The sequence below is a fragment of the Thalassophryne amazonica genome, chromosome 2 (genome assembly GCF_902500255.1).
Source record: "Thalassophryne amazonica chromosome 2, fThaAma1.1, whole genome shotgun sequence".
Classification (NCBI taxonomy): Eukaryota; Metazoa; Chordata; class Actinopteri; order Batrachoidiformes; family Batrachoididae; genus Thalassophryne; species Thalassophryne amazonica.
This window is the reverse complement of record NC_047104.1, coordinates 73,013,369-73,032,675: the sequence shown is the minus strand read 5'-3', so window position 1 is coordinate 73,032,675 and position 19,307 is coordinate 73,013,369. Positions and strand designations below refer to the sequence as shown.

The window sequence follows — 19,307 nt, the reverse complement described above, 5'->3', positions numbered from 1 at the left end:
TGTGGTGGAAACAGGGAGCCGCAGCCTGATGAGACCAGGTGTGTAAATGGAGATCCAGGCCAGTGGCAGAAATGAGGTGGTGGTTGTCCGGGGGCCAGTTGGCTCCCTGTGGAGCTGACGGAGCGAGGTGTCACTGCGGAGGAGAAGAAACCATTTGAGTGCAGGTGTAGGAACACCTGAGCCACTATGGCTCACAGTTCACTCAGTAACCAGACAGTGAAAAATAGCTGGTAGATTGCAAGGCATCACAATGCAGCAAAAATGCAATAACAAACAGCAAGTCAAAAATACTGAGACGGAACGCAGACAGAGGCTCTATTAGGAAATAGAGTGGCCAGGTTACCAGACTGTGAACACTGAGTTTCTGACACTGATGAGATGTTGAACCAGGGTTTATATTCAGACAGGTTGATTGCAGGCAGGTGTGCTCATCAGCTTCATAAGGTGCGCCACCTGGAAAGAGAGAGCGAGAGAGAGAGAGAGAGAGAGAGAAGAGAGAGTGAGCAGAGGAGCAGGGACCAGGGTGACACTCAAGAAACACTGGGGTTAGAGGACATCCCTGGTGAGTGGAACTTTCTAATATAAAAGGCTTGGAGATTATGTTATTTGTTAGAACACTTGCAGTTGGATCTGTGTATAATATTTGGATCCACTCCAGTCAGCTTGCAAACAATTGGTGGTCATTATGACTTGGGACTTGCTGATTCATGACTTGAGAGTGACTTGATGGTGACTTCATCCCACCTCTGGGCATTAGTTTGGTTTGTATTTAACTCAAAGTAGCTATCTATTTTTTCTTCAGTAAATTTAATGAATTCTGGGTTATGCAGCCATCTTACTTGAAGTCGCCAATTAGGTGAACAGTGGATAAATTTAAATATTTATGGATATGGTGGCATGGTGACTTATTACAGTACTACTGGCAATCTCCAACTTTTGATACGATTTCCCATGAAATAAGAAAATAATGCGTGAACGAGACCTACTTATTACATTTATGTTGCATGAGTATTCAATTTTATTTGTAATTTGCTTTCTCCATGTTGCACTCCACTTTCCTAGTTTGTATTTTATATGTGTCAGAGCATATTGATCGATCCAATGATGGGTCCAATGTACAATTGAAATACCCGCCAATCCTTGCATGGACTTTGAGAACTGATTCAGGGTCATTTTGAGGTGCTGAATCTGAGCTCAGATTTCCTCTATGACATGACTTCTGACATGCTGTTTTCCAAAGCTACAACAGAGTTGGCCATCTTACTAATGTGGTCATCAATAGAGTCCAGTTTAAAGGCAAATCCTCCAAACTCTGAGCAAAGCAGCTTTAGCTCAGTTAGCAGTGCTGCTATGTCCATCATGTTGCTAGCACCCTCCTCATCCTGTCACATTCTTTAACTGTAGTTGTTTTTGACATAGTCCACATTTAATTAGTGCAATTAAATTAAGGTTTAAAGGATATTTGGTGCAAGGACGTACGGAGCATCAACACCAGGCAGCCATCTTGTTCCGTGGCTGCATAGGGCCCTATGTTTTATCTCATGTTTGTTACATGCTCGACTGGTTTGTTCATCACCAGAGTTACTCAAAAGCATATGGACTGATTTTCTTTGCATTTGGTGGAGGGGTGGCACCAATAAAGAAACCACTGACTTTTGGTTTCAATCTGGGTCCAGAGCTGGATCAATTGGAAGAAAAATTAGTCAGCATTTTCACAAATTTCTCATAAAATTCTGCATGAACTTGAGTTTAAAAAATCATCCATATTGTTGAGGAATATGGGTTATGATTAATATGGTTGAAGGGCCTGTTGCGTCTTGGGAGACGTGATGTATGTGGCACTCAGAGGTTGTATTATTATTATTTTTTAAATCTCAGAAGATTTTTATCCAAATGAGAATTCTTACCCCCAGAAAACACCCTTTTAAATTGTTGCACACGTTTCCTCGTGCCACATAGTGCGTTGTAAGCATAATCACGTCATATAAGTGCATGTAATTGCTTTTAATCCATGCATTTAAGCTTAGCATGCACATTGAAAAAAGTAATTAATGTTCATGTGAAGCTTTGTTTCATGCACTCTTTTTTGCACACATACAGATTCACATAAATTTTCTGAGAGAGCCAGTCAAATGGGCAGAATGTTTCTTCGTTCCACAGGTCATTGAATGCACATCTTGCTTGTCCCACCTCCTCTTACACAGTCCCCCCACCCCCCACCCACCCATACACACTTACACACTTTCCTTGCTGCAGTTGATGGAAAGTCAATGGTGTGAGAATATGGCTCCTTGACGGAGATTGTGTTGGGTCAAAAGGTTTTCTTCCTCTGTCTCACTCTCTGTCTTTCTCTCTGCTCTATTATAAATATATGTGATGACAGATTAAAGCAGAACAGAACAAGATTCACTCTCAATGCAGCATTAAATGTTTTATTTTACTATGTTGTGAATAATTTTATGAACGATCAGAAGTCTGAACATAACTGTTTTTGAATTATTAAAATATCGCCACACAGATTGGGGATCAGTTTTATAATGATGACATCTGGGACACAAGTCTAGCAGACACAAAGTATTCTGACAACTCATCAAAAACAAAAAATGAGGGTGTTATATCATATGGCTTCAAACCCTGCTGAGACTGGCTGCTGGGGTCATCCTGTTCAACATCCAGTGAAAGGCTTACCTGACTGATACCAGTTAGGGAGGTATAGGGTGGGGAGAAAAGGACTTGCCATTATACTTGGGCTACTCAAACTAATTCAACTCTGAAGCTCAGTTAAAGCTTGAGCCCCTTTCACACCGGGCTTGCATACAGTTGCGTTGTGAAACGTATGGAGTACGCTGGAAAATTACGCAGCTTTGGCGTAGTCCCTGTGTAGGCTGTTGTGTGACTGCCTGTGATTGCATTCCTAGTCTTGCTTTCAGTTGCTTACTGCCACGTATTTAGCCCTTGACGCTATTTTTCTGTCTCTCGTGCCAACTTTTTGTGTGTGTGTGTGTGTGTGTTTTTTATACAGTGTTGAAATGCACTCCGTTCTCAAAACGGTACATGAACGACAGGTTGCACGCAGGGGGAGAGAGAGAGAGAGAGAGAGAGAGAGAGAGAGAGAGAGAGAGAGAGAGAGAGAGAGAGAGAAACCTTGCATGCCAGGTGTGAGAGTTTGGCTCCATGACGCTACAGAATGACACAGATGGATTTGATACATTGGAAAAAGTCAGAAGACATTATTTCCAAGAGTTAATGGGCTTTATTAACGTGCCACAATTGTGAGAGAACTTAAGAAGGTGAAAGTGCACGACTCTGCAGCCGCTAATCATGTGTGCGGTCCCTGCATGAGGAGAGGACAGTGGTCATGTCCTCTCGCTAGCGATCTGTGATCTGTCCATGAGGAGTTAACCTGGATGTGGAAATGTCCTCTTGCTGGTGATTGGTCCGTAAACAGGAGTTAATGGACTTTTTAAACTAGGACAAGTGAATTCATCTGCCATGTTACATTTACTGCTTAAAAAATACAAGCATTCCCCTGACTTCTCAGTTAACATATTTCTGGAGTATACGTTGCACCAGACAATAAGTCACACCTGTCGAATGATGCGTCTCGAAGAGGAAAAAAGTATACTGTATAAGTTGCACCAGAGGATAAGGTGCACCTTTTTTTGTGTATGTGAAACTCACTTTTTAACAGAGGTGGGGAGGTGATCGTTGAGTGGTTAAATGTTGGGCTTGAGACCAGAGGATCCTGGGTTCAAACCCCAGCCTGACCGGAAAATCACTAAGGGCCCTTGGGCAAGGTCCTTAATCCCCTAGTTGCGCCTGGTGTGTAGTGAGTGCCTTGCATGGCAGCACCTTGACACTGGTGTATAAGTGCGTTTGTGTGAAAGGGGGAATGTGAGGCTGTAAAGCGCTTTGAGTGTCTGAGGCAGATGGAAAGGCGCTATATAATGCAGTTCATTTAACAGAGCATTTCCATGGGTCAAGTTTAGCGATGGACAGACTCAGTGTAGCACTTGTGCACTCCACAGTGTGTGCTATTTTTTATATATTTATATATTTAGCAAAATGTGTGTTGGACAACATAGTGGACATTATTTTTAATGCAGTTTTGATAAAACAAAACATCAGACACAGATGAAGAAGTGAACAGTGGATTTATGCATAAAACCCTCAGCTTGTAATTGTCATTGTCAATTAGACTTTTAAATTCCATCTAGAGCACTGCGCTCATAGTGTGCAAATCTCTGCCAACACTATTTTCCAAATCCACAAAATTTTCCATCCATCCATCCATCCATTTTCTTCCGCTTTATCCGGAGTCGGGTCGCGGGGGCAGCAGCTCAAGCAAAGCCGCCCAGACCTCCCAATCCACACACACCTCCCCCAGCTCCTCCAGGGGAACCCCAAGGCATTCCCAAGCCAGCCGAGAGATTTCGTCCCTCCAGCATGTCCTGGGTCTTCCCCGGGGCCTCCTCCCAATGGGACGTGCCCGGAACACCTCTCCAGCGAGGCATCCAGGGGGCATCCGGAAAAGATGCCCGAGCCACCTCAACTGACTCCTTTCGACGTGGAGGAGCAGCGGCTCGACTCCGAGCTCCTCCCGAGTGACCGAGCTCCTCACCCTATCTCTAAGGGAGCGCCCAACCACCCTGCGGAGGAAACTCATCTCGGCCGCTTGTACTCGCAATCTCGTTCTTTCGGTCATGAGCCAAATCTCATGACTGTAGGTGAGGATTGGAACATAGATCGATTGGTAAATCGAGAGCTTTGCCCCCCTACTCAGCTCTCTCTTCACCACGACGGTCCGATACAGCGACCGCATCACTGCAGATGCTGCACCGATCCGTCTATCGAGCTCACGCTCCATCCGTCCCTCACTCGTGAACAAGACTCCGAGATACTTAAACTCCTCCACTTGAGGCAAGGACACTCCACCGACCTGAAGAGTGCAAAGCACCTTTTTCTGGTCGAGAACCATGGCCTCGGATTTGGAGGTGCTGATTTTCATCCTGGACGCTTCACACTTGGCTGCAAACCGCCCCAGTGCATACTGAAGGTCCTGATTTGACGAAGCCAACAGAACCACATTGTCCGCAAACAGCAGAGACGAGATTCTGTGGTTCCCAAACCAGACCCCCTCTACACCCTGGCTGTGCCTAGAAATTCTGTCCATAAAAATAATGAACAGAACCGGTGACAAAGGGCAGCCCTGGCAGAGGCCAATGTGCACTGGAAACAGGTTTGACTTACTACCGGCAATGCGAACCAAGCTCCTGCTGCAGTCGTACAGGGACCGGATAGCCCTTAGCAAAGGACCCCGGACCCCGTACTCCCAGGGGAGCACTCCCCACAGGGTGCCCCGAGGGACATGGTCGAACGCCTTCTCCAGATCCACAAAACACATGTGGACTGGTTGGGCGAACTCCCATGAACCCTCGAGCACCTGATGGAGCATGTAGAGCTAGTCCAGTGTGCCGCGACCAGGACGAAAACCACACTGCTCCTCCTGAATCCGAGGTTCGACCATCGGTCGAATTCTCCTCTCCAGTACTCTGGAATAGACCTTACTGAGGAGGCTGAGGAGTGTGATCCCCCTATAGTTGGAACACACCCTCCGGTCCCCCTTCTTAAACAGAGGGACCACCACCACGGTCTGCCAATCCAGAGGCACTGTTCCCGATCACCACGCGATGTTGCAGAGGCATGTCAGCCAAGACAGTCCCACAACATCCAGAGACTTAAGATACTCAGGACGGATTTCATGCACCCCAGGAGCCTTGCCATCGAGGAGCTTTCTAACCACCTCGGTGACTTCGACCTGGGTAATGGATGAGTCCGCCTCTGAGTCTCCAGTCTCTGCTTCCTCTTCAGATGATGTGATGATGGGATTGAGGAGATCCTTGAAGTACTCCTTCCACCGCCCGACAACATCCCCAGTCAGGGTCAACAGCTCCCCACCCGCACCGTAAACAGTGCTGGTGGAGAGCTGCTTCCGCCTCCTGAGGCATTGGACGGTTTGCCAGAATCTCTTCAAGGCCGACCGATAGTCCTCCTCCATGGCCTCCCCGAACTTCTCCCAGACCCGAGTTTTTGCCTCTGCGACCGCACGGGCTGCGGCACGCTTGGCCTGCCGGTACCTGTCAGCTGCCTCTGGGGTCCCACCTACCAACAAAGATAAGTAGGACTCCTTCTTCAGCTTCCACAAAATTTTACCTTGGAAAAAACTTTCAAGGTCAAAGTCCTGTTAGAAGTGGCTTTTCGTAAGCTAAATTAGATGTCAGGAGTATGTACTTAGTTCATGCACTTCATCATCACACAGCTTCTATGAGGAGTAAAAAGATGGTGGATGGTGGCTCGAAAGTCCGCGGAGTTAACTTTTCAGCAAAAAAAAAAAAAAAAAAGTATGTTTCTATCTCATATTATTAAAAAGTTATTTATAATTTAGTAAAGCTTGCTCTCAGCCATCATATACGATGGCGTCGGCCCCAGATGGCGTCGGGCGTCGTAACATAATACGTAATACGATGGCGTCATAACATAATTTTTGTTCAGCCTTTGTGACCCGTCTTCATGAAGTTAGACGCAAAAATGTTGAAATTGGCCCTATCCTGTAATGATAAAGAATCCTTTAAAAAAATTACTGGATCCGGATCGTGTTCCGGATCATTACCAAAATTTAATAACTTCTAAGTTAGGCCAAGCTTTGGTAAAAATTTCCTTGAAATCCGTTGAGAATTTTTTGAGTAATCCTGCTAACAAACCAACCAACGAACAAACAAACGGACGCAACCAAGAACATAACCTCCTTGGCGGAGGTAATAAAGAAATCCTCTCTTATGGAAATGTGAAATCTCTGCTGTTGCTGGGTAAATTTTTTCTACAAACGTAACAGATATCAAGAGGGAAAGAGAGGAGAGAGGGAAAACCACAGAGGTACACACAGTACACCAGACACTGAGGTATTATACGATAGAGACTTGTTCCAAATATATTCTCTCTGCTCTGTTGTAATCCAAATAGTAAATTCACTGTATTATACACACGTGTGTTATTTCTGCTGTGAATGGAAGCAGGAGAAGGAAGGAATCAAGATGGGAGAGGCTATAAAAATGATGTGATGTACTGCTGTAGTGAGAGAAGAAGAAAGCAGAAAGAAAAGAGGGGATAAGAAAAGAAGGTTTAGCAGTAGAAAAAAGGAGACAATGATGCAAATGACTAGATGGAGTGTATTTATAATATTTAGGTTGCTCCTTTGGAGCAGAACACTGCAGGGAATTGAGCAACAAGAAAGCAAATGAACCACGCCCCATCCAGATGTTACTACATATGTAAACAGGCGTGTGTGTGTGTGTGTGTGTGTGTGTGTGTGTGTGTGTGTGTGTGTGTGTGTGTGTGTGTGTGTGTGTGTGTGTGTGTGTGTGTGTGTGTGTGTGTGTGGTAACTCAGTCATTACCATATTTGCTGTGGTCATGTTGTGATGAATATAATTATATAATTATACATCACATCTGTGTGTCTTTGTACGCATGTTTTTTCATTCTATCTTTTTTGTCAATTTATGAAACTGATACTGCCATTTCACACTAATTAATAAATGGACTGTTTGATTGATTGATTGATTGATTGATTGATTGATTGATTGATTGATTGATTGATTGATTGATTGATTGATTGATTGATTGATTGATTGATTGATTGACTGTGTCTTTGATTCTCTGCTCCTGCCACTCAGAGCTGCACAAAAGTTGAACCTGGCATCCAAAAAGAAGAAAAAGACCTCTGCAGTCACACCTCCAGTGACATCATCACAGTCATGTGATCCTCCTCTGTTCCCTACCAACTTTAGCTCTGCCTTGTTGATGGCTCCGCCCCCAGCACCACCTTGCCTGCTCCGTGCAGCCAATAAGATCAAAGACACCCCAGGACTTGGAAAGGTACAGAAAATATTTTTAATTTAGCTGTGATGTATGAATGTTTTTTATGTTTTTTGGGGGGGGCTCTTTTAAAGGTTTACTGTCCCTTACTCACTGTCACAAAGAGACATTAAATTGCTGCTAGTTAATATTTTATCAAATAACAGATTCATGATAATTAATAACATGAATCACTACTGTAATGCATGAGCAAACTGTGAATAATATAAACATTAATTTCATCACTTTCACTCAGTTTGTTTGTTGCTTCACTGATGCTGTATTTCAGTCACATTAACCCTATTATTTAACCCCATTGGGTTCCATTGGACACCATAGCAATTGCTTTCTCCACATTGTGCTCACTAAAGTCCTGAAAAGGGTTAATTCACCATTTTTGCAGGGTTTTTAAAATTTTTATTATTTATACTTTTGGGAATCCTTTATAAAATCTTGATTTGACCAACATGACAGGGAGTATCTGAATCCACCTATTTCTGTTGTTTAAGGTGTTTTGTATAGTTCATAACAAAATGAATTTTAGTTGGTCACCAATTTTGAGGCTTTATTTTTTTCTGTTGAGGATCAAATTAACTATCAGCTAATGAGCAGTGTTGAATGTGCACACACTACATTAACTCACTTGTAATCTTTGTGAAATTTAGATGCACATTGCAGTTTTCACAGCACAACTAATTCTTACATGATTCTAAAACTAAAGCTGTAAGCCTTCAACCTCACTGTTCCTGAAAAAAGTAATGTGATTACTGTGAAATGATGCTCCAGAAGTGCTCATATAATAGAAACAAACATTAACCCGATGATCACCTCTGACAATCCACAGAACAGACCGGTCACATTTCTGTTTAGCTGTGTCTCAGTCACGTATTTATAGATCTTTATGACATCATAGCACCAGTTCTTTGAAAATGCACCAACCACATGGTTCACCAGTAACATTTCATCATCTCTCCACAGATTTATGTTAAAATCTTCTACACCCTCAGGCATGGTGATCACATATTCTCCACCCTCCTCTGTGAGTTGTGCTGTAGTGGAATGAATCCAAAATATGAGTAATTAGTCTGACGTTACTCACGTAGCTGGTTTTTAAAATTATTTTAGGGGAGGGCTATGTCTGACACAGCGGTAGGAGGTGCACAGCACAAGTGTTATTGGAAATGTACGATTGACACACTTGTGGTTTTCATGCCTACGTCCTTGTAATTTCAAGGCCCCTTATTCTTATCTGTGGTCCCTTGATCGTGTTGGTCTTAAAATCAGGTCTGCTCAGTCACTGTGCTGCTGTATTGCTGTTGTTTGGAAGCAGAGAGCAATTCCCCTACGGAAGAAAAATAAAAACTTTGTCTAAAATCACATTAGTTTTTATGGTATTCAAAGTGCACATCATTCAGACATGTTGGGTTTATCATGCACGTGTAACAGAGTACAGCAGGCGGTGCTGTGCATGTGGTAGTCAGTAAGCCTCACTCCCCAACAGCTAAAGGATTCTCTGGCTACAGAGGCCGGATCCCGGGTTTTAGCCATCTGATCAGACTGCCCGCTCTTAATTTAATCTCTTCGTTGTGTATGTCTCACGTCACTCTGTCGTTCTATCTCAAGGCACGAACTCACAATCTCCAACATGGGAGGTGGGCGCTCTTTTATATTTTCTTCCTGTCCTGGTTTGTAGACGGGGAGTTCCAAGACAGGATGGGTGCCTTCAGGGGCTTTCTGGCAATTGGTTAGACGAACAGGGGGTATTTACTTTTTACAGGGTGCAGATAATTTGAAACAAAAATATAGGCTGCTGATAATACATCGATAAGATGTCTAACAACCTGGACTTTGGTACAGAAACACTAATCACACACTCCAACAGAAAAAGACAAACTCACTCACTCACTCAATGTCTGTATCAGAGCACAGTGCACTTGAGCTCACATTTTTTTCAGTTTGTGTCATAGCGACCTTGAGCTGAACCCGTTGCACGCTGTATATGTGGCACATGGATGAGTGGTCAGTGAAAGCATTCAGCATTACTGAGAGTGAATCACCAAATGTCCACAGCAGTCCTTACACTTTCCATGTCTTCCAATGTTTTATTTTGTGTTGTCCATGTTTCTTGTACCTGCTCCTTAGGCGTGCACTGATTTGTGCCCTCATCAGAAAACATTTTCTACATCTTCTAAAATCACCATCTCAGGAAAAATGTAACAGCACCTGAGCAGCTGTGTCTCAAGGGGATTGGCAGATAACACTAATTAGTTGATTTTATGTAATACCTTCAACACACCCATAAGTAATTAGGTGACTAAATACAACATCTCTTCACCCAGATTTTGTTGTGTGTTGGGGGGGTGTGGCTGGACGTTTTGGTGTTCTTTTCTTTTCTTTGCTCTCCAGGTGGCATGAAAACTGATTTGTCTGTGGAGAAGGTGCTGGCTGAAGAGTCCTTCACTCTCATCAACATCATGTGCAGCACCTGTGAATGGTGCTCACGTGCCACCTTAAAGACTTTCAGCTGAAGCAGATAATTAGATGGCGTTCTGCATTTAAGCCATGTGTGATTCAAGCAGAATTGCCGGGAACTCGACCTTGTGATGTTCGTTTGTGAGACGCTGAGGACCGCGCCTGGGTTTGACACATCGAGCCTGTGAAGCAGGAAGGGTGAGGGACACATGCTGTCAGCACACATCAGAGGTGATTGATTGTTTGACTACTTGTTGATAGTAACTTGGTATTTTGTTACGCAGTAGATTTGAATTGTGATGAGAATTGTGCAGCTTGCTTCTCACTGCTGTGGCGTGCGGACAAGTGATCCTCCACCTGTTGTGAGAAGCTGCTCATTTGCATAAAGCTTAAAATACAGACCTGAATGTGTTGCTGATGGTGTGTGTCTTTTGAAGGATATTAGTTGTAACTGCTGACTTACCTCACCTCTTCTATCCTTCGCAGAGAGTCGGTTTGTCGTGTCCACCTGGGGGGTGTTTGGTGGTAACAGTGAGTCCAGAAGCGCCGGGCTTCGATCCTTTTGGGCGCTGGAGAGCGTGCCAGCCTTCACTCCACCAGAATGACGCTGGTTTAGTTTCTACACTTTGTTTAGCACTAGAGGGTGACACAATAAATTGTTTTTGTTATTGGAACCGCTTTCTGGTTATTTTAGCGCTGGGTTTCGTCAGACGTTGGTCCGCTCCTCAACCCGCGTCGACACATAACAGATTTCATGCCACTTAAGGAAGAAAAATGGATTTTGAGCTCCCCCACATGGGATGTACAACCAGTACATTCTGAGTGCTGGTCCCAAGCCTGGATAAATGAGAAGAGAAGAAGAAGGCAGGGCATAACCTTAAGGTTTGTCAAATCTCAGCCTATTTGGGTGTGCAGCCAGTACACTTTGAGTATTGGTCCCAAGCCCGGATAAATGAGTAGGATTGCATTAGGAAAGGCATCTGGCATAAAACAAGCCAACACAACCATGCAGAGTACAAATTGAATTTACGTACCAGATTGGTCGAAGGTTAACAACGACCAACAACAACGATGCCACGAGTGCTGTTGCCCAACAGGGTGCCAGCAGAAATTGGGCTACTGCTGGGCAATGAAGAAGAAGAGGAAGAAAACGTGCCCAGAGACAGCAGGAGACGGGGAAAACTAGAAGGATGGAAGTGAGAGTCGGAACTTTGATTGTTGGCAGTATGACTGGGAAAGGGAGACAGCTGGCTGACATGATGGAGAGGAGAAAGGTAGACATATTGTGTGCACAAGAGACAAAGTGGAAGGGAAGTAAGATCAGGTGCACAGGCAGTGGGTTCAAGTTGTTGTATCATGGTGTGGGTAGGAAGTGAAATGGTGTTGGTGTCATTTTAAAGGAAGAGCATGTTAAGAGTGTGTTAGAGGTTAAGTGAATGTCTGACAGGGTGATGAGTGTGAAGATGGAAATTGAAGGGGTGATGATGAATATCATCAGTGCATATGTCCCACAAGTAGGTTGCGAGATGAAGCAGAAAGAATATTTCTGGAGTGAGTTAGATGAGGTGATGGAGAGTGTACCCAAATATGAAAGAGTGGTGAAAGGAGGAGAATTCTGTGGGAATGTTGGTGAAGGGAACAGAGGTGATGAAGAAGCAATGGGTAGATATGGTATCAAGGACAGGAATGTGAAAGGGCAGATGCCAGTTGATTTTGCAAAAAGGATTGAAATGGCTGTGGTGAATACCTACTTTAAGAAAAAGGAGGAGCACAGGGTGACATATAAGATTGGAGGAAGGTGCACACCGGTGGACCACATTCTTTGTAGGAGATGCAAGCTAAAAGAAATTGGAGACTGTAAGGTGGAGGCAGGGGAGAGTGTAGCTAGACAGCATAGGATGGTTGTTTGTAGGATGACTTTAGAGTTGAAGAAGAGGAGAGTCAGAGCTCCACAAAGGATCAGATGGTGGAAGTTGAAGGAGGAAGTGATTAGATGAGACAGGCATTGGATGGAGGGGAAGACATTTTGGACAGCTGGAAAAGTACTGTAGATGTGGTGAGGGAGGCACTGAGGTACTGAGTGTGACATCTAGACCGGGGAGGGGGTCTGAGACATACTTTGTCCCCTGTTTACAATGGGGTACTCAGGTCAAAGCAGTTTCAGTCTTTTGTTCATGGTAATGAGTCATTCACGTCATCAGGAGAGTCGTCAAGGGAGCCGGCAGGAGAGGCGTCCATCCCATCATTAGGAGGGACAGCTGCCCTGTCATTAGGAGGGTGCTAACTAGAGCACAATAGGTGCTAATTAGAGCTATTGTTTAGTCACTAGCCTATAGCAGTCTGCCTCTCCTTAGGAGGGGTCTGGTTAGGTTTAAAACTCCAGCTTTTGTGGCTTCTGTTTATTCTTCTCTACAAGAGTCAAGACAGAAGTCAGACCACCAGAGCAAGAATTTTAGCTGAGGAAGCTTCTGTGATTTGAAGCGAAACGTCCTCGCATCAAGCAACCCAGTCCAGTCGAAGATTTAAGCTTCTCTACTAGACAGTGGAAGGAAGACAAGGAGACTTGGTGGTGGAATGAAGATGTTCAGGAAAGCATAAGGAGAAAGAAGTTAGTGAAAAAAAAATTGGAATAGTTGAAGAGATGAAGATAGTAGACAGGAGTACAAGCAAATGCAGCGTAAGGCAAAAGCTAAGGAAAAGGCATTTAGCGAGCTGTACAAGAAATTGAATAGTAAGGAAGGAGAAAAGGACTTGCACTGATTGGCCAGACAAAGGGATTGAGCTGGCAAGGATGTGCAGCAAGGTAGGGTAATAAAGGATACAGAGGGTAAAGTACAACCCCAATGCCAATGAAGTTGTGACATTGTGTGAAATGTAAATAAAAACAGAATGCAATGATTTACAAATCCTCTTCAACCTATATTCGATTGAATACACCACAAAGACAAGATATTTAATGTTCAAATTGATCAACATTTTTTGTTTTGTGCAAATAGTTGCTCATTTTGAAATGGATGTATTATCCATTTCAAAATGGATAATTCACCTCGAATGGTCGGTTTCAGCTTTCACCTCATAAAATATTCGTACCATTGAACTCATAAACATTCATTATTTGTATAATAACATACTTGGTATAGAAAAAATTCCTTCGGCATTAATAAAGTTTATTCATATTCTTTCTTATTCTTAAATTAATAAGATTAAAATCAAAATTTGTTGTTTTTTTGCATTTGATTTGGGCTGTTAGTGGAAATTCATAATATAATATATTTTGATTAGTTCTAATGTAACTTTATTATGTCAAGTATAAAACACATTTGAGTCACTACAATGATGAATTCAACCTAAATGTTAATTTCATTAAAAAAAAATTTTTGTTAGAACACAATAGTAACTTTACTTATGTACCAGCTTTTGATACCAAGTTGTAACTGAAAGTGCTTTAGCATACACAGTTACACGTAATGAAAACAATATAACTTAGGCACACACCGTACAAACAGTATATATAACCCATTGTAACAATAAAACTTAAATTGTAAGATCATAATTTAAAATACAGCTCACGATACAAACAACGTCAAACATGATTTTAGGAGTTTTGCCAAAGTGCTCTCTAATATACTGAGAGATGATACGTGCTGGAGTCCTTGGCCTGTTAATTTGAATGTCTACTTTTGTGTGTGTCACCCCTGCAGTGCCAAACTGAAATGTAGCTTAATGGTTACCATGGTAACACGTCTCGGGCTGACAAAAGTCATCTGTCACCGTTGCCAGCAGTTGATGAAACGTGTGCGTTGGAGTTGGGGATGCTGAGGGTTTCATGCTTTTCAAGTGTGTGTGCCATATTGATCGTCCATGTAATGAGTTTTTAGTACCCCCGCCCCTTGCCGCCCTCCTCCACATTGAGAGGCTCGCTGAATGTGTGTTTCTGTACTTGTGTGTATGTGTTTGTGCTAGACAATAAGTGAATACCGAGGATGAAATCAAGCAGCCGTCAAACAGTTGTGTCTATGATTGTACAAAAAATGCCCCCCCCCACGTGTTCTGTGATGGGTCTGTGAACATGTTCTGAGATTTAAATTAGGTGTTAGATGAGAGGATTGATGCACAGGACTCTATCTACCACGCTGAACAAAGCAGCACGCAGTGCAACCCGTTCCTGTCAATAGTGACTAGAATTGGGCTCATCTATGCACCCACTGGTGTGCTGGCCTTATAATGAGGTGTGGTTAGATGCAGCACTGGTGGATTGCTCTTGTGAGGAGGAAGAAAGCTGTGAACCCCCAAAATCTGAATCTGCTGGAAATCGTGAATTCTCCGCAAATCATAAATTGCAAAACGTGAATACTGAAAAAATATCTCACGAAACATAAATTTCTCCACGACTACGGATATTTTGTGTCACTATCAATACATTTTTGTTTGTTAATTAATTTATGTTTTCACTCCTGTATGTCTGCTGTCTGCCTGTTTGTTTGTTTGTTTGTTAACAGCCTGGAGCCCATAATTGTTCATATCGTTATTAAAGCCTATCAGGCTATGAATTGGCTACTGATTCAATTTTCAAGGTCATAGGTCAAAGGGCAAAGTCAGGATAAATCTTGGAAAATTTGAAAAATCCCTATCTTTAACATTGAATGAATTTTCAAAAATTCGTAACTCAAAACTGTCAAAAAATATCTATTTTTTCATATTTGAGTGTTATGTAAGATGGTATCCTTTATCAACTGACAAAGTTTGATCTGTATCTGATCAAGATTACAGATTTTGTTGCCATTTAAATTTAACATTGAAAACCACATTTAATGTGTATTTACAGAGGAGGTGGATTGGCCATTAAGATTTTTCCTGGTGGGCCGATCATTAAATCAGCCGATGGCTGCCCGGTTCGTTTGTATTTTATTTGATTATTTATTTATTTTCATGGTAACTCTCTTGGCCCAGGGAGAGACATGCATCACCCGCAGAGCTCAGCTGCAGCCTTCTGACATAGCATGGGCCCAGTGGCTTGTCTGTTAAAAAAAATATCTTGTGGCCCTGATAGGCTACAGAGTCCCCCCCTCCCCCCCACGCACAAAATGGAGACGAAATATAAAGGCGATGCAGAAAAACTGATGGGAAAAAAAGAGCTTGTCTATAGATCCTGTTAAGAGTGGGTGGGTGATTTGACCGAGGTCATGGCCATCCACAGCATACACCACCAGACGGCGTGAGAGACGGTACAATTTAAGGTGCAGGGACCTGGTGAGAGAAGAAGGCAGCAGGTTAGCATCAGAGCCCGAGTCAGTAAATACTGGAGTGGAAAACGATGAGTGCTCAGAGACAAATTTAGCAGAGATTATGTTCTGTGGTGTACTAGGAGAAGTGGAATTTTGACTCACCCGTAGTACCGGTTTCGACCATGGGGGGAGACCCCTGACCTGACAATCTGTGATCACGTGCCCAGCCTGCCCACAGTAAAAACACAGACCCTCGTCTCTACAGCACTGGCATTCCTCAGTGGATAACTGGGTACGTCCAGGCTGCATGGGTTCATCTGAGGCGGGATGAGGAGAGCTGGAACTAAGATTATTTGGGCCCAGTGGCTCGAGCAAGTGGCATAGCGGAATGCTGAGCAGAGAGGCAAGGCTCCCGCCGAGGTCAGTCCGCCAAACGGCACTCGGTGCGGATGGCGACAGCGATGAGTTCATCCAGATCTTGGGGAGGTCTAAGGCGATGAGCTGGTTCTGAATGTGGTTGGAGAGACCCTGGAAGAACACACCCTGGAGGGCGGCCGGATTCCACTCACTCTTGGACACCAAGATGCAGAAGTCAATAGTGTAATTGGCGACTCATCTGTTGCCTTGCTTGAGGCTCATCAGGGAATGTGCTGCCTCTTGTCCCGGCGCTGTATGCTGGAAGACTTGCAGGAGAGCAGTCTTGAAAGCTTGGAGAGAGTCACACAAGGGTGACTGCCTGCTCCACTCTGCCAATGCCCACCCACAGCCCGGCCGGTCAGGTGAGTTACCTGTGTTTCCCAGCATGTGTTGCTCCAACCTTCAAAGTCCCTACTTCACCAAACTGTGAATTCTTAAAACTATATTGGAATAAACATGGAATTGATCAGCTGGTCTCTGAATGCTATTGACACCACTGACACCACAACAAGGAAGTCAGGGCTGGGGGACCCTGCGTGCCCAGATGGAACCTACCCTGCAGACTATGTTGTCAACGTCTGGGAGAAGTGGCGCATCGCGTGCTTGGCTCCACTCTCGGTGGAGCACATCGAAGATTTATTGTTATTTGGTTTTCTAGTAGGAGGGCTGGTGCTTAAAGTGGATATGACACTTAAAGACAACATAGTCTTATTACATGTAACAAAGGTTATATAATTCAGTCAACCTAAGCATTTTGGGAAAATGGACGCAGTTCTCCCATTATATATAACATTTGAATGTCCCGCCACTGAAAAATGTGCACGCCCCGTGACCAGCTTCCTGCTGAGCACCAAGCCTAAAATACGTCACTACATGTAGACTGTATCGGCTCGCGCGCCTGGCAGCCATTGTTTACACTTTTTTTAGCGGCAGAAACTTTGATCAAACACAGCTCTCAGGGACTTGTTTGTCGATATGCCTGACCAGTGTGTCGCAGCATATTGCACAAACACAAGGGCGAAAGGTTTTAGCCTTTTCAAGTCCAGGCAGATTGATCAAAAGCCGCGGTGTTGTGTGATGCACGAAATGTCCGGCTGCCGCTCACTCCGCTCGCACACACACATTTGTTCCCGACAGCAGACACTTTCCTTTACCGTCTCCATGTTCTCACTGCTCACAGGAACACATAAAATGTCAACCCCAAACAATATGTTCACAATAATCTTGAAATGGTCAAGGAACTTACGTAGTAAACAAGGCGGCGGCATGTAAACACGACGGTGGCATGTAAACACGGCGGCGGCATGTAAACACGATGGCGGCAACACGGCAGCGGCATGTAAACACGACAGTGGCATGTAAACACGACGGCGGCATGTAAACACAACGGCGGCGGCATGTAAACATGACGGTGGCATGTAAACACGGCTGTGGCATGTAAACATGATGGCGGCATGTAAACACGGTGCCGGCATGTAAACATGACGGTGGCATGTAAACACGGCGGCGGCATGTTCAGTGTTGTTTTCGGCGATCTTTTTCTAAACCTCCGCCATTTATTTCCTATTCTTTCATGAAAATAACGTAACTAAACACGGATGAATGCAATGTCAGGCACTCGAAAACGGCAAAAACCGAAGGTAATGACGGTGGTCCACAAGTAATAGCTACACTGTCATGGCTCCGGAACAATAACAAAGGCAGTAAATAGACGCTTGAATCGAAAATGCTATACAGTAATTAGAGTGTTATAAACAGCAGCAACAAAAATCAAAGCCTACCTTACCATTCCATATTCTGCAGCCTTTCAAAATCCATCGGAATTGGCACGTCTCTTGCCTCTGCTTTGGCTCCACCATAAACACCGTCGGCATTATTTTCGCTGCCAGAATGCTCCTGTTTGAATATTCATCCGATAGATACGGCTCCAATCTGTAGGGTCTAATCACTGCTGCGCCATCCTCAGGATCCGAGTCAGAAATAATCCACACTTGAAGAGGAGTCAGAAAAGTTCTTGATCCCGTCACTGTCCATGCTGAGGTCCATCTGTTCCTGTTGTTAATCTAACAGACAAAGACAGGACTCTACATTCTGTGACGTCACGGCATCACGTGACCGCTGATGGACCAGCGCGCTTTCCAAGAAACACACTTTTGAGAAACTGTACAAACTTTATTTCTCAGTTATAATAATTAAAACCACTTTCAACTTACTATACTGTATGTATATTTGATATTTATATCAGTTTTACCTAATTGTTTAGGTGTCATATCCACTTTAATGGTTTATATGCTGCCCTGACCTACCGGAGAAATCGCAAGATGGCTGCGACTAGAACCACGACCCCTCACCTGTCCATCATGATTAATGAGGTGGGCAAAGTGGTGCAATCTCAGACTGTATTAACCCTTGAACTCAGACGCAAGTTGGAAAACATCTCGGAGCAACTGTTCGCCTTGCAAAGGAAGATATCGGAGACCAGGGAATACTCATAAATTGGATTTGGTTGGTCAGAGGAGGTGTAAATGGAATTTTTGTGTTTCTCTGCTTAACACTAAACATGGCAGGCTTATCAGCCACCAAAGGTCAAAGCGCCCCGTTTGTTTTCCTCCAGAAGAATTTCTACGGCCTTGGTGAACCATTCAGCTCCCCCTCTTATCTTTCTGCCTCCCCTACAGATGTTGTCAAGGCAACTCCAGACATTATGCACACACAGACAGTAACTGATATAAACTCATCCGCACACTCACGCATGACGCACACCTCCCCTACCAAGATTTATACCCCCCCCCCCGTGTCTCTGACCCTCCCCCAGGCCTCCGCTCTATCGCTCCTTTCCCCCCACCAGGAGGCAACACAGCTCAGCTGCTGCAGCTTTCCATTTCCCCCCAAGCTTGTGGCTGCGTGGGAGACTGCTGCCACCAGAGGGATTATGGGAAACGTTAAAGTACCGAATGGAAAAATAAAAAACTTCACCTTATTGTTTCACTGCTTCACATCAGGGAGATTTGGTGGCTTGTTTTGACGAGTTGCCACAAATCCATTAATTCACAAGAAAACCTGTCTTTAGTCCTGTGTCTCAAAAGGCAGTGCACCAGGGTCTGGTCACACTGTGGCTCTTAAATGGAATGGCAGATGTCACTCTGGGTTATTTCATGTTATACCTTAAACACACCCATTATTAATTTAAAGAAAACAATACAACCCCTTTGCGCCCACCCCGTCTACAACACCAATTCCAATGAAGTTAGGATGTTGTGTAAAATGTAAATAAAAACAG

General features: G+C 44.0%; 1 protein-coding gene across 2 annotated transcripts in view; it reads left to right on the top strand.

The window, feature by feature from the left end:
* Window positions 1-19,307, top strand: part of kif26ba (kinesin family member 26Ba) — a 430,401-nt gene that overhangs the window by 242,518 nt on the left and 168,576 nt on the right. For both annotated transcript variants that reach the window (XM_034187958.1, XM_034187951.1), the window contains exon 5: window positions 7,733-7,934. In XM_034187958.1, coding sequence (XP_034043849.1) covers window positions 7,733-7,934 — 202 coding nt within the window. The remainder of the gene's footprint in view (window positions 1-7,732; window positions 7,935-19,307) is intronic.